This window comes from Anopheles moucheti, chromosome 3, assembly GCF_943734755.1.
Source record: "Anopheles moucheti chromosome 3, idAnoMoucSN_F20_07, whole genome shotgun sequence".
Lineage (NCBI taxonomy): Eukaryota > Metazoa > Arthropoda > Insecta > Diptera > Culicidae > Anopheles > Anopheles moucheti.
Genome location: NC_069141.1, coordinates 66,161,729 through 66,188,141, shown reverse-complemented (window position 1 = coordinate 66,188,141; position 26,413 = coordinate 66,161,729). Strand labels below are relative to the sequence as shown.

The following is a 26,413-nucleotide window of genomic DNA, read 5'->3' as shown; positions in this document are numbered from 1 at the left end:
ATTTATGTGATCAGCCAAATCTTTACCACAAACTACTAAATCGTCCATGTATACGTAGCAAATTTTACCAATGTACTCCCGGAAAATATCGTCTATCGCACGTTGAAAAATTGCCGGCGCATTCTTTAAGCCAAACGGCATTCGCAAAAACTCATATTTTCCGTTATTGACCGAAAATGCAGTTTTTTCTACGTCAGTTTCGTTTACTTTAATCTGGTGAAAACCAGAGGCCAGGTCCAATGTAGTAAAGTATGTGTTTCCACCTAATTGGTCGAGAATATTTTGAATTTCCGGCATAGGATATTTTTCCGAGACTGTTTTTTGGTTTAGTTTACGGTAATCTACGACGAGTCTAAACTTTTGTTCACCGGAATGGTCAGCTTTTTTAGGAACAATCCAAAGAGGAGAATTCCAAGCAGAACGCGATGCTCGAATAATACCATCATCCAATAGCTTTGAGATTTGTTTTTCTACTTCGTTTTTGTACGCAATAGGATAGGGATAACTTTTTTGGTAAACAGGAGCATCATCGGTTGTCTGTATCCTACATTCAACATTTGTTGTGCAAGTGAGCTTTGAATCTTGTGCATGGAAGATATTACTGTGTGAGTTAAGGATCGGAATGAGAGAATTTCGCTCTTCAATCGAAAGGTAAGGTAGTTGAATTTTGGATTCGATATTGAGAACCTGATGAACTCTTCTTTTATCTGTTTGGGTATTCTCGCCCGTTGCGTGAAATTTTAGTGGTATGTGGTAGATTCTGTTATTTGCGTTTGTAATTTCTATTCTTCGGTAACGTGTAATGAGATTAAATTCTTTCGCGAATAATATCTCGGTACCAATTATTCCATCGAAAAAATCGTGGTAATCGTAAATATGAAACACAAATTCTCTTTCTAACACTGGTGAAAATAATTTCAAAGCCACAACTTCTGATGATACTAACGTACCGACAACACTTTGAAACGATTTCGGTTCGATTTCAAAAATGTTGTTACCTGAACTATAAGCCCATTTTTTTGATATAATGTTGGTATTTGCTCCACTGTCGACCAATAATCTTATTTTGCCGCATGAAACTGGGACTTCAATGTATGGAAGCTGCGGCACGATATTCTCTACGAATACGGTGTCTCTGTACTCGTGCCCATCCCAAAAAAATTTGAGCTACATTGTGCCTCATTATCTTGATATGCGTTTACTTGTGTCGACTTTTTGGGAGCGTGTGTTGATCTTGATCGCATAGAATGATCAACCTCCATGGGTTCTGATGAACGTGTCTCTCTTTGTGGCTGTGTCTGATAACGGTAATTTCTCTTCGCTTCTGGTTTAACAGAATACTCCATTTTTTTAAATCCGTTCTGGCCAAGCTTATCTTTTTTTAGCTTTTGAAATTCCAAACAAAGTTGGTATGCCTTATTTAAGCTATCAGGAGCTGCAGTCTTAACCAAAATTCCGAGTTCATTATTTAATCCTCGAATAAAACTATCTACAGCTTTTTCTTTAAAATATTCCACAAAACCATTTCCTAATTCTATATATTTTTCACTATTTTTAATATATGCTATTATTAACGATAAGAGTTCATTTGTTCTATTGTAGTATTGCTCAAGAGTTTCGCTGTATTTTTGTTTAATTACTGTTAAATCGTAATCGAGAGTTTTGAGGTTACGTTGATCACGGAAATTTTTTTTTAAGAGTTTCTTTTGTACTCTCCCAGTCAAATCCTACGTGGTTTGCGTTGAGAACGTCAGACGCTTCGCCAACAATCTTTCTTCGCACAATTCGCATTATAATTCCCATCTGCGTGGGACAATTGGCGAACGATGCATAAAAATGAAAAATGCCTTCAACATCATCAAGCCAAGTATTAAGGCCTTTAGGGTTACCATTATATTCCGGTAACATTTTTAGAATATCGGGCACTTTGCCCATTTCTAGAAACATCTTCATCTCTTCCATTTTTGTTTCCATTTCTCCTGGTTTTTGCGATCACTATCACTGTTTTTTTTTTTCACTATACTTACACGTACAGGAAACAGTTAGATCTCCAGGATACTGTGAGAGTCGATTTTATTTTTTTGGATATCGGTCTTCCGAAGAGAAATCAGCGCACCTAATCGCGCTACAACACCGCAAATCAACGACACGTTCGATGATAGCTCTTGGGCTGGATGCTGTATTCTCAGAAAAGAGACAGCTAAAGGTGGCTTCGCTCTGAGAGTTTATACAGTTGCTAATCACTCTTCTTGATTCGGGCGCCAGTTAACGAGTCTGCACACTCTGGTGGTTGCTTATCGACTAAAGTTTTATTATAAAAGACACGCACCTTATACCTAACGAGAACTAATACATAGATAAAATACTTAATACTAACATAATACTATTCGATCGTATGCGATGCGGTAACTTGCATAAACGGTCTAGCCTCCTGCTGTTACGCCCGTTCCTTTTTCCCTGGGGGGGGGGGGGGCTACGCGTGTGTTGACTTCTCGGGCTTTGCTTTGGTGGTTGCGTAAAAATGGCTGCAACTTAATTTGTGCGAAGAAGCGAAAACACAAAAAAAGCAGAACCCACCGAGCGATGGATTGTCATGGTGGTGGTGGTGGTGGGGCACGAGAGGAGGAAGCATGTCAAGGGTAATTGGTTTTGATACTGCCGCAGATGCTGGGTAAGGGGGAAACTTTCAGTAGAAATAGTAGGAAAGTAATGAAATTACCCCATATTAAGACTGATTTCCCTTGCTAATGCGGACGAGGTCACCAAATGTGAAGCCAGCAGTCTTGTTGTAGCTCGTTGGCACCGAAGAGTTGTCTTGCGAAGGCATTGCAGTTTCGCTACTGTTTGCTGTTTCCTTTCGGTGCTGCTCCAACCATATAACCATCAGCGCTGTTGTATGCTGAGTGTCAAGAGGTCAGCGACTGCGCAGCAACTCTTCGCCGGGGACTGGGTTTCGAGCGCGAAATTGCGTTAATTGAAAAATATTTTACTTCCGCCCAGGCACAGGAGCGTTCCGTTACCGTGGTTAGGGTTTGTTCATTTACTTTGCTACATAAGCTTTCAGCACTAACGACAATATGCCGAAAAGCGCTTTATTTAATGCTATATTTTTTAACAACACAGCGTGAAAAGTGAACGCATTACGATTATCAAAGAATCGCTTAAGTGTGAAAACTATTGATTTTTCTTGCTTTAATCTTTACGCGGAAACATCTCTCTCGTTGGATGTTTCAAAATCCTGCTCGGTAGTGCCTCGGCACAATGCTCTTCCGCATGCAGATGAATGTGGTGGCTGCTCGTATCCACCCACTTGCACGCTCGAGTGGTAGTTTGCACTTCACTTCTCATGCTTTCCGGAAGGTTTTTCCGCTGCCTGCCATTCAAGTCAAGTAATGTTGCTCGGAAAGCCTGCTTCCGACACGACACAAACGGCGGCCGAGCCCGTTTTGTTTATTTATTGTGCGCCATTAAGCAAGATGGTCGCGCTAAAGTCACGAATCGTGCAAAAGGAAAATGAATACCGTTTTTCTCTTTTTCCTTGGCCGTGTTTGTGTGTGTCTGCCCATCTCCGGAACCTTGTTAAACCGAGTGTTTGTATGTAGGAGAGAGAAAGAGAATGTCCGGGAAACTGCAAAAACCCTATGGCGGTAGGAAATCGATTTTCTTCCTTCGGAGTTGAAGTTGGCAGTTGGTTCCCGAACTCCCGATCCAAACGGTCTGATGTGGTTATTAGGGGATGGTATTTCAGAAGGGGCCAGTTCGATCTTTGAACGCTGGCAAACTTGTGTGCCGCTGATAATAAGGGCGGCATTTTGTTTTGTTAAATCAACTTTCCTCCGCACGCTGGCTTTAGCGAACCGAATGGACTCTCAGGCCAGCCACGAGATGGGATCCGTTCGGGCCAGTCCGGGACACTCGGACACTTCTCGCACTTGTCCAACGGACCAACGCGTCGAGGAAAATTTCAGCCGCTTCATTATTCAGACAATCGATACTTTTAGTTTTAATTACTCTTCGGGTTATAACACTTAATTGGATATTTCCCGCATCCTGTGGCAGAATTTGTCCCACCCCCCCCCCCATCTGCCTTCGGTAGATGGAAAATGTCTGGTCTAGCCTGGAATTGATTTTGTTCCGATGTTTCCACTGCCGGATCGGTCATAAATGGCAGAAATCTGTTTCCTCCATCCATCCAACCATTCAGCGCGCTTGCCTTGCGTCTGGTAACGAATGCATCCAATTGCTTGGAATGTCGTGAAGACATTCCTATGCCGAAGTGGTGCGCTGCTATAAAGCGTGCCAAGTGCCCCCGTTTGGAATGCCACTTTTGGTGTGATTTTTCTTGCGATGATTTCGAAATGGAGTTAAGAAAATGATCAGGAAAAAGCTCATTTTCCCTTAGGGCTTTTGCGATTCGTCGTTACTTTGGTGGAGGTGTGTGTGTGTGTGTATATGTGTGAGCGCCTCAGCCATTAACGGGCTGCCTTTGTGGTGGAGTCTAATTGCTGGAAAGGAATGGCAAGAATTCTCATCCGCACTTGAAGCAATTCAGCTAATTGTAATTAGTCCTTTAATTTATAGAGTACATTACACGGGCATGGAGTTATTAGCATTTTCGGAAATAATTAAATGTAATACCGACTTCCGGAGGATGGAAAGTTTTCAATACTTCATAAAAGAACGTTTTTTTAAATAAAAAAATTAATCAATATGCTAATAAATATCTCCACAGTTAGTGCTAAACTTCGGACATTCTGGATGCCTTATTACGCTGCTTCTATTTCAGGAGTTCAGTATCGCATTGAAAACCCATTCATTCGTAACCCGGAAATGGACTATCTCAACCGTAATTGTGATTGCTTCATTATGTAAATTTGCCATAAAGTTATCCTTCATTTTTTGACTCCTGACACTGCTAGCAGCAACGCTTTTGGTGGTGGCGCTAGGCGTATAAGTGGCCTAGTTTTGTCGTAAATCAAAATGCCCGTCTCAGCCGCCCTTCCGGCACGAGAATCCTTTTCTGGGATCTCCACCAGAAATATACAATGTTCTGTCGGGGAATATCCGATTCGCCCGCCCGCCTTACAGCTCTGCAGCGCGCGGTAACCATGAACCCCCCATGGGTTACCTTTAGCTACTGATTACTTGATTTGACTGGTGTTTATGTTCATCCAGCCGTAAAAGTGTCAGTCCGTCCTCGGCAGCAAACTTTAAAAAAAGAACAAACCCCAACGCACTCGCAATCGCTCCACCGTTGCCGCCAGGTTGCTCCTGGATACCCTTTTATCGATTCGTTACGACTTCTACCGAGTGGAACACTCGATGCAAAACAGCTCAAATTGGCCCCGAACAGCAGCAGCACCCTTTTTTGCTTTATGTGTGCTGTTGGATGTTGGATGTTACCTTTTTCGCTACTAATAAATATGTTTCCCAACGCACCATACGCTCTGGTGGGAGGACTTTTTGGGTTGCTACATGCGTCTTTCGGTCTGCGGATTGAAATGTGTCCCCGTAAAAGCACCTAAATCCCTTTTTGATGAAACACCTGTACCGGGGTGGAATGGGGACCATCCATCTTTGCATCCTTTGGCCCGGTGCGTTTTGGGGTTTATGTTATGGGGGGGGGGGGGGGTGGTAAGTAACCAAGTTTGGCCAAGTTAGCGTCAGACGAATTGCTTTTTCTGTTATGAAATTTCAGCAGTGGCTGTAGTGGCTGATATGGCCAGCTTATTAATCCGTTTCCAGGATTGTTCAACTTGAAAATATCACATACCATTGGTGGTGACCATTTTACACACAGCAATTCGACGTAACTTTCACGGTCCAAATCCGAACCCCGTAATGTAATCAGGTAGACCTGATTTGTCCGCATTTCTCGGGCACTACACAACAAATCCATCAAATGCGACAATGTACCTTTCGGAAAATGTGAGTTTTCAGTTCCCCTAGCACACGCAAAAGGGACGGTGGAATTAATTTAAACTCCTTCACCAACACCACCACCACCAGACAGGGCTGAAAAGGATTGCGCTCACTAGCGCTCATCAGCACTCAACCATTCGAAAGGGAATCTAGACATCGAGCGAGCGAGGGCACTTTGATGAGCGCCAGGGATGATCCTTTCCATTGAACCATCCTTCATATCCGGACCATGCCAACAAGCCGCGGCTCCGGGGGTTGGATTCCGAGGAATAAGAATAAATTGAATTCTACACGCAACCGTGAAGCCAGTTTTGTGAGGGTTTACCAACCCCTGGGGTTTTTTTTTTCCTTTGCCGAAGGATTCAAGGCCACACTTTTATGTGTGGCGCGCGTGGAGTGGATTGAAGGTTGATGAATGTGGGTGAAAAGCGGTACCGTGTAACGGGACGTGTTCGTTTTTAAAGATTACAGCCGGGCTTTATTTCGACCGTAATTTACCATTCCGCGCAGATCCGGGCTTTCAATTGTCGTGTGTCACGCTTGCAGGATTCCTTTTCATCGCTGATGCTACACGTGTGTGACCGAGACAACAGGGACAGGATGTGACAGACAGCCTCATTTGCTAGATTTTGTTCCAGAGCATATTCGATATGGGAAGCAACACATCAAACAAGCTTTCAATCATCTTTAGAAAATGATTTACACCGCGTGATTAACCTGATACACGAATGTAATTCTGGCACAGCACAGCCAAAGGGCTTAGAAGTATTGAGTATCGTCGATTTTATCGTTTAATTTTCTCGGTAATTAGCAACATCATTACGCGAACTCGCAGACAATTCTGAAATGTTTCACGACCGTTCACGGATGCTTGAAAAAGTAATTTCCTCCTCTGAAAGCTTCCTGCGCAAAACGCAATTGATCTGAATAAATTAGAAAAAAAAACAACACGTTTCGCTTGGTAAATAATCATTTCATCGATGAAAAATATGATTGTTTCGAATCCATTTACGCGCTTCTTTGGTGATTGATGGTTTGGTATTTCCGTTTTCCGCGAAAAGCTGTTGTTTATTAAACTGTTCTATGAATAATAAAATTCAGACGCAAATGGTTCGCATTAACGCCCCCTTTACTTTGTTTTACTGCCAATTTCCTAGAACATTTCGCCTAAATTAAACGATGTATACCGGGTATGATAGTCCGTCTCAGAGAGCGAACAACTACAGACAATATCCCGAAAAGTTTCGAACTGCGTCCACCATATCATCCGGCCAACCGCATCGCTAGAGACACACCGGAGATGAAAGAAAATGATGAATGGTAAACGGTTTCTAGTGTTTCCGACCGGCTAATGCGCTTAGCCCCGTCAGGCACACAGTTTCTACCGGCCGCGTGGTGATAAAATACACAGCACCACTATCAGGTTTCCCGTACCCTGTGCCACTACAGGAAAGCTCATTTTGCTTAAAACAAACTGGCACAAATTGAGTGTAGCCTAGCCGGGGAAGTCTCAACTGATGAAACCCACGAATATATCGCATAACGTTGTTAAAATTTTGTTCTTGCCATCTTTAATGTCAGCCAAGCCGGGCGCTCGGCGCGAAGGACGGGAAAGTTGAGCTGCACAACAGTTTTCCACTCTCCGGTGGTACTCTGGTGGTATAAAACACCTCCAAAAACCTCTGGAAAGCCACGCGCCAGCCCAGAACGTTTGATAATACCCTTTTAATGCATGGAAACGCCGGGACAAGGCACTGGCAACTTTCTACAAGGAGAGACAAGCAAGCAAGTGGTGATAAATCAGGATAAAATTCTGGTGAGACCTGATATTTCCACATCCCTCGTTCGGAAATGGTTTCCGTATAATCGAAATAGCCGATACGCCAACCGGGGAGTGGTGATGACAAGTATTTTCAGTTTTGCCTGAGTTTGCGAGCTTTGTCTCGGTGCACGGAACATTATTAGAATCAGAATCAGGCATTAAATAAAATCTCATAAACGATTATAATAAAGGCTACGGTACATCATTTCTCTGAGTGAAAATCCATCTGGAAATTTCACTGCTTGTCGTCATTTTCATTGTTATCGTCTTCTATCAACTAATTATTTCTTTTTCATTTTGTAATTTCAGGTAAGTTCCGGAGATGCTTCATCCGAAGGCAAATTGCATGTTTTCGTGAGTCATAAGAACTTAATTTATTTTCCGACTTGCTATATTGCGACTGTAATGTAAATTATTGCGTGTAATGTATCATGAGGTTATCATGGTTTATGAGGCAATTTGCAATACCAAAAACAAGGTCCAATCCCTTGCTTTTAGAGTATCGCATTCGGTCCACTGTTTGGTATATTAAGCTGATCACTTACCGATTACTCTATGGGACAGTTCTCCGTCTTCATCGACACCCGAACGACCATAACTCATTTTGCCTCGTTCATAACAAATCGATGAGTAAGTAGTATCTGTAATAGGATTTGGTGCGTGTTTTATGCTGCTACCTTTTGATAAATGATCCAAACGGATACACCAATCACATTTTTCATCGGATTTCATTCCAATACAGCTCTGTTTGGCTGATTGTACCCATGTCAAACGTTGTTTTTTGTTTTGTTTTGTTTGAATAGATGTGAAATTGATGTAATAAATTTTGGATCGTTTTGAAAATGCGATAAGGTTTAAGATCTCTTACACTTTCCAAAATGTTAGTCTACCATTTTTTACTCTTTGCTGTTTGGCGTAAGGGGCATTACAGACAAAATTGTCGAGCCTCGTGGAAAGTTGCTTGTTTTTACATCTATTGATACGGATATTTCGTCTTACTCTCTTCGTACTCTTGTTCTAAGTACTCGCTTTTAATTTAAAGTTGTTTTAATGTTGTATCCATTTCATCATTTTAACCCGAAGAAGCTATTTGCTAAGTTTTCCAAAATGGTAATTCTAGAAACCTTCTACTTGGGTCGTCCTGTTGATATTGCCCTCAAATGAGCTCGGCAGCGTAAATGTTATCAACACAACATCAACATTGCTTCCGTTAGAAAATTCTATCAAACCCTTCCACAAATGGAATGGGCAATCTTCTCATTTGCATTGTGATTTCACATATTTCGGGCAAAATTAATACCAACTTTCCAAGTAATGGCCTTCAAAAAATCCTTAAAGAATGGTTTGCTCAGAAATATAAAATTGATTTATTATTGAGAATTCATAATAAAATGTTAAATTTAGATAATTTAGCCTAATATTAAAACTAAAAGCGGCTTCTTATAACATACATTTGTATTCTTTTCGTATTTCGGTGCCTCGCCGTTAAAATGATCCAGAACCGATGCTTGTATGGCTGGAATGTTTTATTTTCCCATCCTTTTCGAGTTCTAATTAACTTTCAGTTGTCCATCATTTGTCTGACCTCAGTCTCTTTACATCACGCAACTGTTCCACGAATTCTGTTTTCGGTAAACGGTTGTACCTGCCGCAGCTTGTGTGCAACGTTGGCCGTGCAGTTCACAAGCTACCTAATGTGCGCTAAGCCAATTATGATCTGCATTAAGCGGCCTGTTGTCGATTCTTTTGCAAACCTGTTTTTGGTTTTCGGCTCACTTCGGCAATTCTATGCTGGGAATGCGATGCATCGATGTGTGCCGGATGCAGCAAACTGCGATCATTATCCATCCACACCGATAGGCCATGGGGCACTCAAGTTTGTGGTATGAAATGATGGATTCTCGATGTTATATTCTCGAAAAAGCCAGAACCCGCCCGTTCACTTTGAAGTACAGCCGACCGAAGCGTTAGAACCCAAAACCGTACCAAATTCCTCACGTCCATTGGATGGATGGAATTATTTAGCGGCAGAAATGATGAATGATGAATGTTGATGAATCAATCCCGCGTGCGCGCCTACATTAAAGCCGAATGTTTAATCTCGCAGCGGCTAATCTTCCCAATGTTGCTGCTTTTAAAATGCTTCCGTCAAATGTAAAATGGTCGCTTCCAATAATAACAATGGGAAGAATTTCAAGCATTCGACAAGTGAAACAACCTCGGAAAGCATGCGCCCTAAAATTTGCTACAAAATTCCTCCTCCGAGCCTCTAGAACAGGGCGACCCAGCGTGATGCGGTTTTCGGCAATTGTGTAAAGCATGTTGCTCCTCCACGATGCGACAGAAAGGAAAAGGGAGCATCCTGTTTTTTAAACACCTTGAAGCATAAAAGCCATCGGCAGGGACAGTTTCGAAGAGTAGCGTGAAACGTACCCTTTGCTTCGGTGTTTATGAAGAATGCAAACAGAATGCTACTGAAATTCCATTTCAACATTGCACAATTTAACAAAATTTAATCCAATACTTCGGATTAGAAGTGAAAATGTTGAAGGGACGGCAAAGTGTATTAATTTTTGTGCTGAAATATCGTTAATATTTACTAAAGTATTATGTAAATACGCATTAATTAATGCTGTGTTTATATAAGAATATTCCATTTTGAAACTCATACACAGGTTCAATTAACAGCAAATACAGCAAACACAGTGATACTTTCATGTCCGATAAATAATCAACATCTCGATACACCGTGTGCTGTCGAATGCAAATGAGCTGCATTCATTCATTAATGAACATGAGGTGTTATTTATTAATGTGTATGTGCATCGAATTTTTCATCCATAATTGACAACCAGGTTGGGCAGGTAAGGGGCTATAAGGCATTGAAAACCCGTCTGCCAATTGCCATTTGGAAACTGTCGATGCGTTAATGTCCCCGACTGATGGGAAAATGGTAAATGGTGTGTGTGTTTGTTTGACGGACAGAGCGCACATTAAATCAGAATTTCGGTTGGCCGCGTGAAAATGCGACCAAATGCATCTTTCGGTCAAGACTGATGTGTGAAATATTTTATATTAAAAAAAAACTTAATAGTTTAAATTTTGACGAACATATAAATATTGGATGAAATATTGTATTCTGACCCCGGAAAAAAAATTGCTGATTATTATTTATTTTTAGTTTGTCCGCACAAGCTTCATAAACATAACTTATAACTAAGCGCCTTATTTAAAGACTAACATATGGGCAAAGATAAGATAAGTACTTACTAAGAATAAAGGTCTAGACTAGAAAGTAATTTAAATTAAGGTTACTAAGGAAAGAGAAAGGAGGGATGAAGGTGTCAAAGAGAGGATAGGAGACGAGCACGATAGGAAGAAAGAGATTTTTGAAACTCAAGCAGGTGACAGGAGGAGTTGAACAAATGCATTGCTCGCAGTAGAGGGTTGTTGCGGCCAATAGGAGTTCGCAATGTAGGGGTATTTTAAAGAGGGCGAGAACGGAGGGAGCGGGAGGGAGTGTACAAAGGTATAAATCAGAAAAGCAATTTTCAGATGTAAGCAATTTACTTAAACATTACCCATTCAATTTTCCTAACCCTTCACAGAAGCAGGAGAATCGCAAAATGCAAGCCAATCGTCACGGTCGCCAAGCCTCTGTGCCTTCGTACGTCGTGTACGGTGCGACACTTTACTAAATGATGCCGAACTATAAAGAAATGTTAATTATTTGCAACACGTGCCCATCGTTCTTTACTGACGTGGCCTTTTGGATTGGTGAACCACGGCCAGCTGTTGATTATTTATGTTTTCCGAATGCGATTAGCGTGAGGTACAAATTTGACCATCCAAACGCTCTGCTAAAACACATCATGCAGCGGGAAAACCGGTTCACGCCGAGACGCGACGGTTCACTTCGATCGCAAAACGGCTTCTGCTCTGGTCCGGCATTTTGGGTTATTTTTAACTCTATTAAATATTTCGCTTGGAAACTCACACTCACACTTACCATATGCGTTCGCTTAGCATACAACCAACTTTCCTTAAGCCTTTGCTTCAGTTTTTCCTCCTGAGCTGCAGTTGGAAAAGGTACATCCCCTGGTGGGAATTTATGCTGGGAATGCTTACGATCGCTTCAATACACCGCCCGCTTACTTACCGGTGTACCGGGAGGAGGTTTTTGGCATGCTTCTTACCATTTACCTTCACGTGGCGTTACGGTCGTTGTTCTCTATTATGTATGTCACTTTGGTTTTGTGCCCTTCAACCGCAGACTTCGAAGCGGTACACAATGTCGACGCTCAAAAGCCATCGCGTCGAAACAAAGGCTCTCGCCAATGCTTTCACCAAGCTTCTTGTGTGCGACTGATTTACGCGCTATTTATGTTTGATTAACGTACTAGATTCGCACCCCGTGGCACCGAGGCGGGGGGTGCTAAACCACATTATGGCACACATCCATCACCCTTTTCGCAAAACGATTGATTACATGTGCAGTCTAATATCAATCAACGGCATGGGTTTTAACCGCGCACCTGTAAACCATGAATCTTCTGGCTTTCTAATGACGGCTATCAAACACAATCGCCCAGAAATGTGGAGATATGTTAGCGAAACATTTATTAGCGGGCGTCATTCTTCCGTTTAAAGGATTTAAATTAGTGGAAATGAATTATTTTCCTGGCTTTATTTCATCCCTCTGGTTCACGTAAATGGTTGCTTATTTTCGTGGTAATCATTACCCGACTCACTTATCTTCTACTCGACTCGTAAAAATCATGCTGGTGTTTGCCCTTGCTCTACGTTCGTCATCAATCGTCTCACCTCGCGCTTCGCGTGCCAAATTTGGCTACCATCAAATGGATCGTTAACTGTCGCGTTGCATTACGAATTTTCTGCGTCATCCGCATGGAGGTCGATCGTTTTTCTTTCGCTGTGACTGCCTACAGACTGCCTAGCGCGGCGACAAGCGCGAGCAAAATAGTGCCGGTTCATTTAAAACACTCATCTGCGTTTCACCTAACAAGCAAGCAGGCAAGCAAGCAAAAGGGAAAAGAAAGAAAAACCCGAAGGAACGAGCGGCAAAACCAAACCCCACCCAGCACATATAGTCTACGCAAATAGTGTCAAACGTTCACACTTCTTCGTAGCATCAAGGGGGAAAAAATCGATACGCGACTCTCTTCGCGCGTCGATCGTCCTGCTGCTGTACGGCTGTCTCCAATATGGTGAAAGGTTGTAAAGGCTATGCAGAATGGAAACCATCTGAGCCGGTTTGTCACTGTTGACTAAACCGATGATGAGTTATACCGTACCAGATGAGATCTAACGGGGCGTGTTTTTTTGTGTTGTTGCTGTATATTTTCTTTTCATCTAGCTTTTTACGAATGTATGTTGTGAGAAATCAGGACACCCATTTGTTCGAGCTGTGAGCCATGACGTCTCGTTAAAGATTCTTCTACCCAATTTATCTTCGTTCGTTAGTGTGTGCAAATGACGTTTGCTGAGGGCCAGAAGAAAAAACCCCAGCTTTTCACTCGACCCAAGGTTTACGCGACTTCAGCGTAGCAGTACTAACAAAGACTGCTTAAATGTCGCACTGACAGCAGTACACACGCAGGCGAACGGTGGATGTTAATTAAGATTAATTAAAACAGCAGATGTCCTTTTGCTGTAGTTAGCATTTCTGTACACATAATACCTAATTATTTGAGTTTAAAGAATGTTTTTAAAAGTGCTTAAATTTTCTATCTGTACTGTGAATTTTAAGCCAAAAATAGCATATTTGTTTGACTGTTTGATAAGGTGCTGTAGTGCACAAATTATAACATCCACTTCAAACATGTCCTATAATTCATCGTTATCGTAGCATTCCGGTGCTAAAATACGGAGTGGATTAAACCGTACCGAAACCGGTGCGTCGGGCAGATAGATGATCCAAACTAATCCTTCCGTACGGTTGCTGCTTGTTTGTTGCCAAGCAATAAATCTTCATTGCTGCAAACATAAAAACAAACAAAAAAAAAGCACACGCTTCGACCGATGAGATGCTTGATAAAATCAAATAAATTCGTTTGCGGTATGGTATGCAATCGTATTGTTGTTTGCTATCGGGTGCCTTTTGCTTTCACATTAGACTCTCTTTCTAACGCCGGTTTACGTTAGTGTATGTGCAACACTGTACGTAGCCCATGCCCGGCTCAAGCAAACCATAAATCACTCATCATTTCGAACCAGAAGGTGATGTTTTATTTTATTTTTTCAGCCCTCCAAATGTATGCTCAAGTTGTGAATTTGTGTTGTGTACGCTTTGCACTGTTTTTTGTGCACGTTCTGGACGTAAAACATAAATCCCGAGCAATGAGCCATAATCCTTGGTACGACGAGAACGAAAACAAAAAACCAACGTTCCCGTACATTTATCTTGTACTTTTTGAAGGAAAAAGAAACAATATGAATGTTATGTTATCGCTTGAACAAGTTTCTTGAAGATGTTCTTGCATTGCAAATGTCTGCATGTTGGGACTCCCGTACACATTGGATACGGACGAAGGGGATGAGATGGGCCTGTGCCTTACACGAACACACTCGTGTCCGTATGATCCGACTTGAGCAAGAAGTGTGTGTGAGTAGAGTTTGGCATGATTTACATTTCGTTCAATTGATTTTAATTAATCTACAACCGACCGACATGACAATAAACCACACATCTTCCGTGAAGTTGCTCAACAAACTGAACAACACCGTAATCTGCACAGTTGAAGCATTCTTACAATCGGAATACGCTTTTTAGATGTGTCTCTATTTACAGTATATTTCAGTAAGTGGGTTAAGTCAGTAAATTACTTTACATTTGAACAACAATAGTTATTCATCCACTTGCCCATTTAACCGCTTTTGTCATCCGAGAATTAACAAAAATTCCTATGCTACTAGTGTATTTTATGCTCGGGATGGATTGGTGGAGGCAGCAAACAGGGACATACTACGCTGTTGCAGCATAAAACATGTGCATGTGCATGGGCTGAAATTTACGTTCCACACACTCCTTCTTGTCTAATCGCAATTCCGGTCCAGATTCAACCGGTTGCAAAACATTCTACCCACCCACCCCCCAAGTACGGCATCCTTATTTCTGGTGGGAAAAAACTCGTTCGTATGTTTATGAACCTGACTGCCTGGTGGTATTGGCATAGTTTCGTAATCTATTTGTATCGGAGTATCGAGGGAAAGTACCCCGAATGGTGGAGTACAAGAAAAGCAGCACCTTCACTGCAACTGGATACAATCAAACCGAAGATGTCTGATCATCAACTGGTACAGTGGCATTGTTTGCAATTGAATTGCTGCAAAGAACCACCCCCATAAGGGTGATTTTAATCAAGAGCAACATCTTCAAACGATTGGATTGAGAATTCAAATCGAGAGAAAATTAAACCATCTTGCACAGCGCTTTTGTTTTTATTTTTGTTTAGCAATTCAATTTATTTCACCAGCTGCATGGGTGTTTGAGCGTTTGAAACGTTTCTTCTGTTTCGAATCAAAATTTGAAAGCTGCCGTTAGCTTTTGAAGGAAATTTGCACACCATTTTCTCCGGGTGTTGATTATGGCCTCAGAATCATATTAAAGAAATGTCATTCAGAAATGGTTTTTTAGCCTTTTTTTTACATTTTGGTGGCACATTTTGGTAGAAGTGAATAGTATGTTCCTTCGAATTTCCCAACAGAGAGTCGGAAAAGGCTTACTCTAATATACAAGATATAACAGCCATAATCTTTAGGTTTGCATTAAGGTATTCCCGTGAGCTCACGTTATGGCGTGAACGTGACATTTTGCTACCAATTCCAATCACAGATGTTGATGGATGGACGTGGTAGACATATTACATCCCCCAAATAATTTAATCTCGCTACACCGTCATACTTCAATTCGAAACAGCTGCCTTTTTAGCGTGTTATATTTAGAAATATACGTACGAATATTTTTCGAAACCACAATAATTTAGCCCTTGTGCTCCACAGCAAATAGAAGTTAATGATACGACGCAGAAAGTTAAAGCCATTCTCGAACTGAAAACACCCCAGCCAGCCCAGAGTGAAACTCGATTTGTACGTCTGTTCGTGCTTAATTAATCACGGCGCACCGTACATCAAGTACAGGCCGTGAAAACTTTCCAGCATTTTCCGAGAAATCAAGCGCACCCCGTGATTAATAGTGCTGACTGGCAACGCACAGCTTTCTTTGATATCTTGCTTTGACTCACACCACGGGGGAAAAAAAACACCCGGAAATGGTTTAGAAACTTGCTAAACACATCAGTCGGCGATTAAAAATACACACGCTCTCATCAGCGCTTGCCAAAAGCTCACTCGTCTTCGCAAGTAAACCAACAACGAAAAAAAAAGGAAGCAAGAAACACAAAACTTCAGATGCTCGAAATCGCACACATGGGGTGGGGTGGGGGTGGGGACGAATTTTCCGACCACGACGGGTTTTGCAACGATCAATCTTTTCGCCACGTTTTACCAGTCAAAGTTTCTGTTTAAAATTTTTGTTGACTTGTCTCCGGCAAACTCTGCGGGGTGGTGCGTCGTCGTGTGTTTCGGGAAAATTGTGTTGCGCGGAAAACTTGTGCCCGCTAAAGTTTGCGCCCGCCAATTTATTGTTCTGTTTTCATCCTTCTGGGGCTCCAGCAGTAGCATTAGGCCCTTTCGGGATGTATTTCAGCCTGCCTGTAACAAAGGCGGGGTGTGGTGTATGTGTGACTGTTTTTGTAACTGTTTTTCCGGTAGATCTCCAAGGGCCACGGTGTGTCGTTTCTCATCATGTTTGGAAAACTATTCAACGAGCGGTGTTTCCGTAGCTACAAGAGTATCTCAAGCCAACAACCATTTTCCCGAAGCGTCCCGTTTTGTGGACAAAGCTCGGCAGCGCAAAACCATTCTATCCCGCTTCTCCGGTGGCAGGCAGGCTAATGGATCGCTTGTTGCTAATCATTCGTTTCGCTGGAGTTAAGGGACTCATTGGAAAACATGTTGACGCTACGGAAAGGTTGTCTTGTTGTTTCGTTATTAGTTGAAATTGGGCGTTATGTTTTTCCCGCCCTGCAGAGTCCTGGACCCCCAACAGGGCATCCCGGGAACAACCTAAATACATAGCAGAGCATGGGAGAAACTGGAGCCAAAACTTGAACGAAACATCAATTAATCAAACACCAGCACCACCGAGCGCCGGAGAATATCTGTGGCGCTGTGTCTGTATTTCTGTGCCGGTCATTCTGTCCTGTGTGCGAAAAGACCTCCCAAAAGGTGAGGGACAAATTTTTCGTGTCAAATTTTGGGGAACCACGATGATGAAAGTAGCTGAAAATACACTTGCGCTTGTGTTGTGGCCCATTTGGCATTTGTTTCGGAAAATGATCTTCGATGTCAACGTGATCTTTTTCGCTTCAACCACCGTGTTGCGCCACCGTGGAGTATCCCTTACGCGCGTGCGGATTGCGGAGGAAGTGATGACCGCTTTTCAACGTTCTTCGAACAAGGGTTGGGTCGTAGGCTAGAAATATTTTCGATCATGCTACAATGTCCATGTCAACATATCACCTAAACACAGCTGCCTCACACCGAACACCGATCGGCCTGATAGTCATCTCGGCGCGGGAAAGTAAAACCAAAAAAACAACGCTGTCGCTGTCTGTTGTGTCATTCATCAGGTTTGAAGTGCTAGCTGTGTGCCGGCACACTGTTTCTCCTAACGTGCCAAGCGATCAATACTTCGCAAGGGGGTTTCAACGTTTTTTTTCTCCTCAGTCAACATTCGCACAGCACACTCTTCATAGTGGGTGCTCGATGATGACTCTTCTCTTTCGCAGAATGCATTTCATCATTGAAATTCACCGAATTTATCATCACGCAAACCCACACACACTCACAGCCGTTGTAACGGAAAGCTTTGCTGGACGCGCTTGATCATCATCAGCATAAGTGCACACCGGTGGCAACGTGGTGTTTTATGTAATCGCCACTCCGCCGACAACTTTTGTCCGGGTCCTTCGACACGGGCACGGCGAATGCCGCCCCGTTGCGTGAATTGTCGATCGCTTTATCACCATGGTGCATTCCCAATTCCGCACCAGGTAGTGGATGAAACCGTTTTTTTCTGGTTTTTGTTTTTTTTTTGCGCCACAGAACACTTGCGTCCTACAGACAACTTGATGCTTTGCTTCAGCAATTCGCCAAGCCTGCATGGCCGCGGGCACCGAGCACAAAATGAAAGCCCAATGCAACTGCAACCCGATAGTAGTCTCGCTAATCCATGAAAAGCAACCCAACACCCAAATGACCCAACGCGAGAGACAGAGAGAGAGAAGGAGAGAGAAAGAGAGAGAGAGAGGTGATGGTGAGTGAGCTGCATAATGCGGGGATGCATTATTTATGCCCAGATCTCATTTCAAAGTTGTTTATCGAAAGCACATAGTTTAGCATCACCCGGGTACTTTCCGGCACAGAACACGGCCGATTGCACAGCGTGACCGATTGTAGTGGCCGTACACGCATCGTTTCAGATAGCTGGATAGCTCCTGTCCGGCTCAACCGGAAACTCGGGATAACTCCTCTCGGCACGATTGAATATTGGCTGCTGCTGCTGCACGGTACGGAAGGAATTAATATTGCCAGCAGCAGGGTGTAAAAGGTATGGCACTAATAGACAAATAAGGGTCTCGGGTAAATACGAAGCCCAGTTTCAGTATCCTGAATCGCTGAAAGACAGTCCGACCGAGTGGGTTGGAAGAAGAAAGGATTTTGTGTCCCAGTTTCAACATTTTGCTCGCTCGTCACCGGCAGCCATAATTTCTCCCCCCCATTCGTACACGGAACCGGAACGCCTGGTGAACATCCTGTTTTTGTCGCCTTTCGGAGGTGATGTTTCGAGGTTTCCGGGGAAACCGTAACGGGTTGTTACGAAACGGATTACGGGTGATGTTTCTGCCTCTGCTAACATCTTCCTGTGACCAGCGCGTATCGTAATCGTGTGCTGGGCGAAAATGCCAATCGGAAGTTTAACCGAGAACACAACACCTCCCGTTGTATGCTGGCTCGCATCATCCGAAGACACCGTTAGACCAGACCGGTGTTGTTACAATTGTTACATCCAGTTACACGATTAATTACTTTGAGGTTCTCCGCGCTGGCCTTCCTCGAAACTAATGTCGTTTGCGGTTCGGTAGTAAATAGTGATTCGATTTTAATTAAATCCTTTCGTGTGTAATTGAACATCATCCGCTCTGTACTTGTCTTCTTTTGAGCGGGTTTTCTCTTCGTTATATCTTCGTTAAATATTCAACCTTCTCATTTGTTTACAACGAACCGTCTTGCACTGCCGCTTGCAAATTCCATAAATTGCTGTCGATTGGCGGCTCCGTACACCTGGCCTGGTCCATCTTCATTCGCCAACTTATTGAACGGGAGCGGTCGGTAATTTGGCACAGTTTCTGGTGATTTTCATTGCTTTAACCTCTTACCTTTTGGGCCATAACTTTCCCCCACCGTTCCACCCGTTGCACTAATGAACTAATTTCCTATTTTTCGTAATCACCATTTCTCTGGTCGACCATCTCGAGAGCCGTAATCCCAAGCGTTACAGTTCTGCAAGCTTTCGAAACTCTCGGCGCCACCCGTTACGGTGTCCATCCCGTCTCGATTCCCGTAGCTGTTTGTGCCGCTGCTTGATGAAGAAATAAATGAACCCGTGGGTTGCTGCAAGGGTTAGAAGTAATTTTTGTGGGGCGTATTATAGAACTTACCATACGGCTCGCCCACCGAGTAAAGGAGGGGATAAATGACGCTTCCCGACGAGAGGGGGAGGAGTGTGGAGGTGACGTGTCGAAGGACAAAGCTTGCGAAAGAGATTAAAACTGTCTTCGGTGGCTTAAGGGAGCAAACAGAAAAGTGACAGGATTTGTTTTTAGTTGAATAGCATTTCAACAACGAGTACACCGAGAAGAAAATAAGCGCGTGAGACAGTGGATGTGCACAACGTGTTCGGTTCGTGAAATCGGCTTCATGTCCCCACTTTGTCTGCTACCCGGTGGTACACAAAAGGTCTGTACGCTAGTGCAAAAAAAAGCATGGCCTGGGAAGCGCTGGTCTGAATATATTGCCGGATGGTTTTACTCTTTGATCGGGGATTTTACGCCTTCTGGGGGGATTATGGTCGAGTTTAAATAGTTCTAGCACCAGAACACAGACACTCAGCCAAGAGGTTGCGTTTGAAAATTGTTTTTCCATCGACTGTTGTGGGTTTATTTTATCGAGAAATGATGAGAAATATACAGGCAGTCCCCGAGATACGCTATTATAGCGGACCGCTATAACCCGAGAAAAATCCGCGTAAGTCGAATCCTGGTGCAATTTCGTTTATACTTCAAAGTCACAGAGTCGACTTCCTTCTCTGAACTTTATTTATTCAGCGAATCATTCAATTTTTTAAAAGATTACGTTACAGTATTTTAGAAAGAAATGTTTTATGTGACAAAAATTTGATTTTCGTCCAATTTTTCACCATTTTTGCTTAGATATTGTGCTATTAACTAGCTCATCTGTCAAATTTAAAAAAAAACTGCGTATCTCCGAATCCGCGTATAAGAGGAATCGCTCATCTCAGGGACTGCCTGTACTATAATTGTAGCTCAACTCTCGTAGAGTTAATACTTTTGTGGTGTTTATACCATCATAAAACATGTTTTTAAGTGTTGATGCAATGCCACGCAAATTTCATCACTAAAAGATGAAGTTTGGACAATAAGTTCAATAAAAAAAGCGTTAAAACTTCTCCATTTGTTCAGATTGGGTGGAGTTCATTTCTCATTTTCCTTGCGCAATTCTTGGGCTACAGGGCATGCTCTCCTGCCAAATCAATCGTAGCATAAAACAATAAGAGTGAAAAGTTTGTCGTACGACTAGCTCCTGCATTGTCTTGCATATGCGGACCAAAGCTGTAGTTCAGTGTTCCATAACATTCCCACACCCTGATGTCTGCCATAAACTTCCGGAAAATTTGTTGCCACAGAAAAGAGTTGCAGTTTCCCCAATCTAAGGTTGAGTCGCAACACCGAAACACAGTGGGTTCCCCCAGCCGGGTGTATGAAAGCAATTGTGGTCGTATGCAACATAGTTCTGCCTGACCAGCCATGAATTCACCACAATTCGACTGTTTATTTCATCGTCCGTCTCGTTTGCTGCCATCCTTCCAAGCGCACGGGTATCCTTTCCTTTCGGTTTACCAACGCGCACTGCACGTTGAAAGTGAGCTTGCGCCCGCACAATGCACGAGATAAATCTGTCTTTTTATCAGTAAACCTCAACTTTACCATTTATAGCTACCGGCTCGGCCGGACACTGGAACACGGTCCGGTGGTAGAGTGGAGGCACCACTAGGCAACCAAAAGGTAAAATAAACAACCCTGTGGCACCGTTGGTTGTGAATTGGGGTACGTTGACTGCTAGCACACTTCCCTGGAATGCAATCTCTGCCCCTTTTGCGAAAGGTTAAACACTGCTTGCTGCACTTTCCGAAGCGTCATTTGTGTGGTGGTGTGCATCAGCAGCAGAGAGGCTGATGCGTATTTTATGGGTGGCTCGATGGGTGGCAGGGGAAAACGGGTGAAATGGAACCCAAACACATGACCACATTTTTTCCACATTCCCGGAAGCTAGCCTAACTGTTTGAAGTACTTACTCACCACCACCACCCGCTTGTGGTGTTCTCGAATCACATTTTCTTCTTGGACAGCTTTTCGGGCTTTTCGTAGAGTCTCTGGAACAACTCTGTACCTCAAATCCGTGTGGGAGCACCTCATTGGTGCTCTTTGGTCCGTGCAGGACATTTCGGTTTACCACGGTCCAATATTATTCCCTGCATAGAAGCGTTGTTTTGTTTTCTTACTTCCTGTCAGATGCCACTCTGCTCTCGACCAATGACCGGGCCATGAATAGACTGAAGTTTTCCACACACTGTGCTTCAAAGAGGTCAACACTGCTAACCCAAAATGTCCCCTCCGGAGCAGCTCCCTTTTGTCGTTTGTTGGATTTTGAGTTTGGCACTTTTAAAGGAGGGACATTACTAGGAAAATAGCATGCAAAATCAGTCAGGCTATTGCTTCCTACAAATTTACGCCATATTGAAAGTCTAATGAGATTCCAGGCGCGCTCGCCTAGCTGCCGGGTTATGTTGTCTGGTGTGTTATAGCCTGAGGGAATTTATAACGTGAATTCGACCGTTTTTCGACCGTTTATCGACCGAGCCTCCATTTGCTGGTTTTACCACTGTTTTAATCTGTTTATGTATTTTTCTCTCTCTCTCTCTCTCTCTTTCTGCGTCACGCCAACAGCAGATGGTCCAGGGGATGGGACCGTTTCCGGGCACACCCGGGTTCCCGCCGGGCGCAGCACAAACCGTCAGCACAGACAGCCTGTCGGTGCAGGTGGTGAAAGGCGCTACGGGAGCGGGCGGTGGTGGTAGTGCCGGTGGTGGTGGTGGCGGCGGCGGCGGTGGCGGTGGAGGAGGAGGCGGTGCAGGCGGTGTGACGTTGGATCATCAGCATTCGCTCAGCACACTCAAGCAGCACCAGGAGCAACACAATGCAGCAGTTGCGGCCGCAGCAGCAGCCGCCGCCCAGATGAATGCCGTTGCCACGACACAAACGTTGCGAAATGTAAGTAGAGCTTAGGAAATTCGTACCTGCTTTAATAATTATTATATTTTAAGTTAATTTTTTATTTTGTGGAAACTTATATTCAACACTTTAAATAAAATTTTCCCCGCTTTTCCTTTCCCAAAAGTCTGTCAGTCAATTCAGCCCCTCGTCAGTATTGGGTGCCCCGCCGGCAACGTCGATAGCAGTATCGCTGGCACCGCTATCACTGCCCTCCACCATGGTCAGTGGGGCCGGGGCGGGCAATGGGGTGGCCGTGGCCGCTAGTATGGCTGCCGCCATGAGCGCCAACGGTGGATCACCGGGCGCCTCCACCAACGTGAATGCCGCCAGCAATGGAGGTGCCGGGTCGGGCACGCTGAACGGAGCCGGCAGTGTGGCGGGAGCACCCGGTGTCAACGGTAGCGCGGCAGGCAGTGCTGCCAACGGAACCGTGGCACTTTCCAACGGGATTGATCAACAGACTGTCAGCATGGTGAGTACCGTTCATGAGAGAAAACTTTAACATATTACCGTCCTGAAAAGGGCTTTTACAACTAAAGCAACAGAAAACTGACGCTACAATTGTCTGTCGGACTTCTGGATGGATCATTTCATGTATGCCATACCCCGAGCTATGCAAATGTGTTTTTTTGTATAAAAAATTAAGGAAACTGCTCTCTTTTATCTTTTACGCTTTTTGTCCCTTGTTTGTGAGCAAATTTTCCTATTGTTTATGGGGAAAAAGTAAATTCTCACAGCACGAAACAAAAACCCAGAGTGCCCAGAGTAGAAAATGAACATCGGCATCTCATCAACAAAAGCAACAAAAGACGCAACTACTTTTTGTCGTCCTACGTAATGTATCATCCCGGCACGTACCGATACACAGGAAAAGAAAGGTTTGATGCTTTGTTCAGTTGTGCAAATAAACGAAGCAAAGCATTAAAAAGCATCAGCTATCAGAGAGCGAGAACTGTACCACATCCACACATGGAATGGCATGTCTTGGCCCAGCTAATGAAGCAACATTCATCAACCAAAAACAAATAGTGGTACGCTCCAAACGGGGTCGTTGTCCATGTGAAACGAACCGTGCGTTTCTCAGCTGCCATCATGAAACAATGGCGCAACTATGAGCAAGCCCATAAGGAGATGCAAATTTCAGGTACTTTTGCTCACACACGCCGCGTTGTGTTGAAAGAAGTATGCAAAGTTATAGAGCATCCAATGGGCTATTTGCATCTCATGAATTACACATGTAGTAGAAAGTGGTATGCCGGGGCGAAATATAATGTCAATTTTAGCTTACAACAGTCTAACGAATTTGCTGTTCGCTCTAGTAGTTCGTTCCTTTCTTAATATAGACATCAAAACGTAGTGTTACTGTCACTATCCGATAAGTAACTTGCTGCTGCTGTAACCCTACCGTAAATTCGTATACAACGATACGCCCAAAACATGAAGCAGATGGGTAAAATCAGTCGCACCACTCAAACGTAATGATCCACCATTAACAACGCCCCAATCACGACGGCACCTTCCTACAGCATCTGCATCTTCGTTTGCGTTGCCAGACAATTTAGACCGGGCCGACCGGTCGAGCCATCCGCCGTTGTTTGATGGGAAACAAAATCTGCTCCAAATCATTGTCCTGCTGATGCTGCTGCTGCTGCTGCACGGCAGGGTTCGGCCAAGCTTTCCATCGTAAAGCTCCCAGCATCGTTTGCCTCAACTAAAGAGAGGATAATCAATAGTCCCAGCATTAACAGCAGCAGCTGGGGCGTTCGGGGATGGGGCGTCCTCTTGAAGCATCCGAAGGCAGCTCAGCTGGAAAGAGCTCTCGCTTTATGGACTTTCACCTACCGGAAAATTAAACATCCTTTGCTCTAAGCTTCGTCCGGGTCCTCTTTTCTGCCGTTCGTTGATGGGCTAATGCAAAGAACTCAATCACGGATCGAGAAGCACGAACCGGGGTGGGTTGGTTTGGGGATGAAATTGGTTCATCCACACGGGAATACATCTTTACTGTGTGTGGCCTGTCGAATGGGAATATCCGTTTTGCCCACAATATGCCAAACCCATGTCAGCCGGTTCGCCTTTCGTTGGGAATTCGGCATTAGATTTCTTCACAAAACACACCGGTTTGCTTGTTTTTTGTCGAAGCAGAGATAACGTCTAATTTTACCAACACTTGTTTGGTTAAATTGCCTTTACTCGGTTATTTATGGTGAATAAATGTGCTCTGTTTTCCGCTATCGATATTAATCATTGAATTAAACAAGAGTATTCACAGTAAGGGAAGGCGCACACAGACAAATTCTATTCCGTACCGCGTACCAATGCCGGTGACATCATTTGCCCTTTAAGGTGGGAAATGTTCTCATGCAAAAATGCCGCTTGCCAAATTTCGCGCAGACTTTCCCCACCGCTCCCACTGCAATAAGTAATCTCTGCTGGCGCCTGACAGCCGGAGACTTCTCGTCTTGGGGAATGCAAACCGGGAGAAAACACCATTTCATATTTGGCCGTTGGCCAAAGCCAAAATCTTTCTTTTTTTTTTCGTTCGGGTTCCCCATCGTTAAACCCGGCGGCGGCCCGTGCGAGGGAATGTGTTATTTCGCACGGGTCGGGTGGTTCCCGGTGAGGTTCCACATCCTGGAAGACGGATGTGTTCGGGGTGCCCCCCGGGGAGAGATACTTTTTACATTTCGCTAATTTATTCGCCATCATGTCGCATCGAGGGCTCTCGGACTGGGATGGGAGATTGAATTTATGTACTAGAAGTTTCCCGTCCCACGACGGACAGAAACGGTCACGGTAAAAGAGGGCGAGGGGTTTGATGGAAACGACTTTCCGTCGCCATTTCGTCCGTTTGTTCGGCGTGCGCATTTTAGCGTGAAAATCTATCACTCGGCCAATTAGCCAAGCGGCTGCCGAACGTACATTTGTGCGCCCGGTATTCGGTGAGAACGAACTGAGTGTCCAACATGACATGGATCTGGTGTTGTTGATTGATTTTTGACCGTTTTCGTGACGTGAAAGTCAAAGTCCAGCTTGATTTCTTTCCAAGAATATCTTCCCCTGCTGGAATCTTCTGTCAACATGCGTGTGTGTTGTGGTCGAAAAGCGTTCACGCTTCCTCTTGTTAGACCTTTTTTTTCCTTCTTGGATGGAGGCGCCTGGTCGGTGGTAATTATGGTGAATAATTGTGTCATGTTCATCCGGCGCTGGTGGTCCAGAGTGTAAAGTCGAGTCCATCACTTCGCATCATTACAAGCGTTAGATGTCAAATTAAAGTGCGACTATTATAATTTTCATTTTGATCTTTCGAATCACGCAAGAAAGTGTTTTTTTTTCTGTTACGCAGTCTCTATTTTTACGTCGTACCTCAGGGAATAGCTATTTAAATCTACTCACCAAACTTGAGAAACATTAAAAAAAAACGGAAACGCTATTATACTTCACAAATGAAGTTGTCGATTTGACCGGAAAAGCCGGGGTCCCCAGCATGATGGAAAGCAGCGCTTCCGCTTTCCAATTAGAAGCACGGAACAAGAAAGAAAACTTCCATCCCAGACTACTGCTGTGGGTTAACCACTTCCGAATGCCAACTCTCCGCCGCCGGAAGAGGTATGCGGCTGATGATCGTTTTTCATCTCTAATAACCCCACGATGAACAAAAGAGCGGATACGAACCCAGGCCCCCGTCCAGTTCTCGGCCACAGCGGCAACGTTATTAACGATCCCCCCGTATAGCCCGGGCCGCCCGGCTGGTCGGGTAGCAGCAGTTCCGTACATGTGCTTCGTTCCGAAGGCATCTCGAATCTCTTTTGCACTCGTCAAACAGCCACAGGCACACGGGCAGCGAAAGCGAACTCGATGTAACAGCATACAATAACAGCACAATTATTAATGACCAGGCGTCTCCATTGTGACGGTCCGGCAACAACACTTCGGATCGGCACATGAACCG

General features: G+C 43.9%; 1 protein-coding gene across 1 annotated transcript in view; it reads left to right on the top strand.

Moving 5' to 3' along the window:
- The window catches only part of LOC128305308 (mucin-19-like), a 159,950-nt gene that overhangs the window by 80,304 nt on the left and 53,233 nt on the right, over positions 1–26,413 (top strand). The window contains exons 3-4 of the mRNA XM_053042689.1: positions 22,135–22,458; positions 22,586–22,933. Of these exons, the coding sequence (XP_052898649.1) occupies positions 22,135–22,458; positions 22,586–22,933 (672 nt within the window). The remainder of the gene's footprint in view (positions 1–22,134; positions 22,459–22,585; positions 22,934–26,413) is intronic.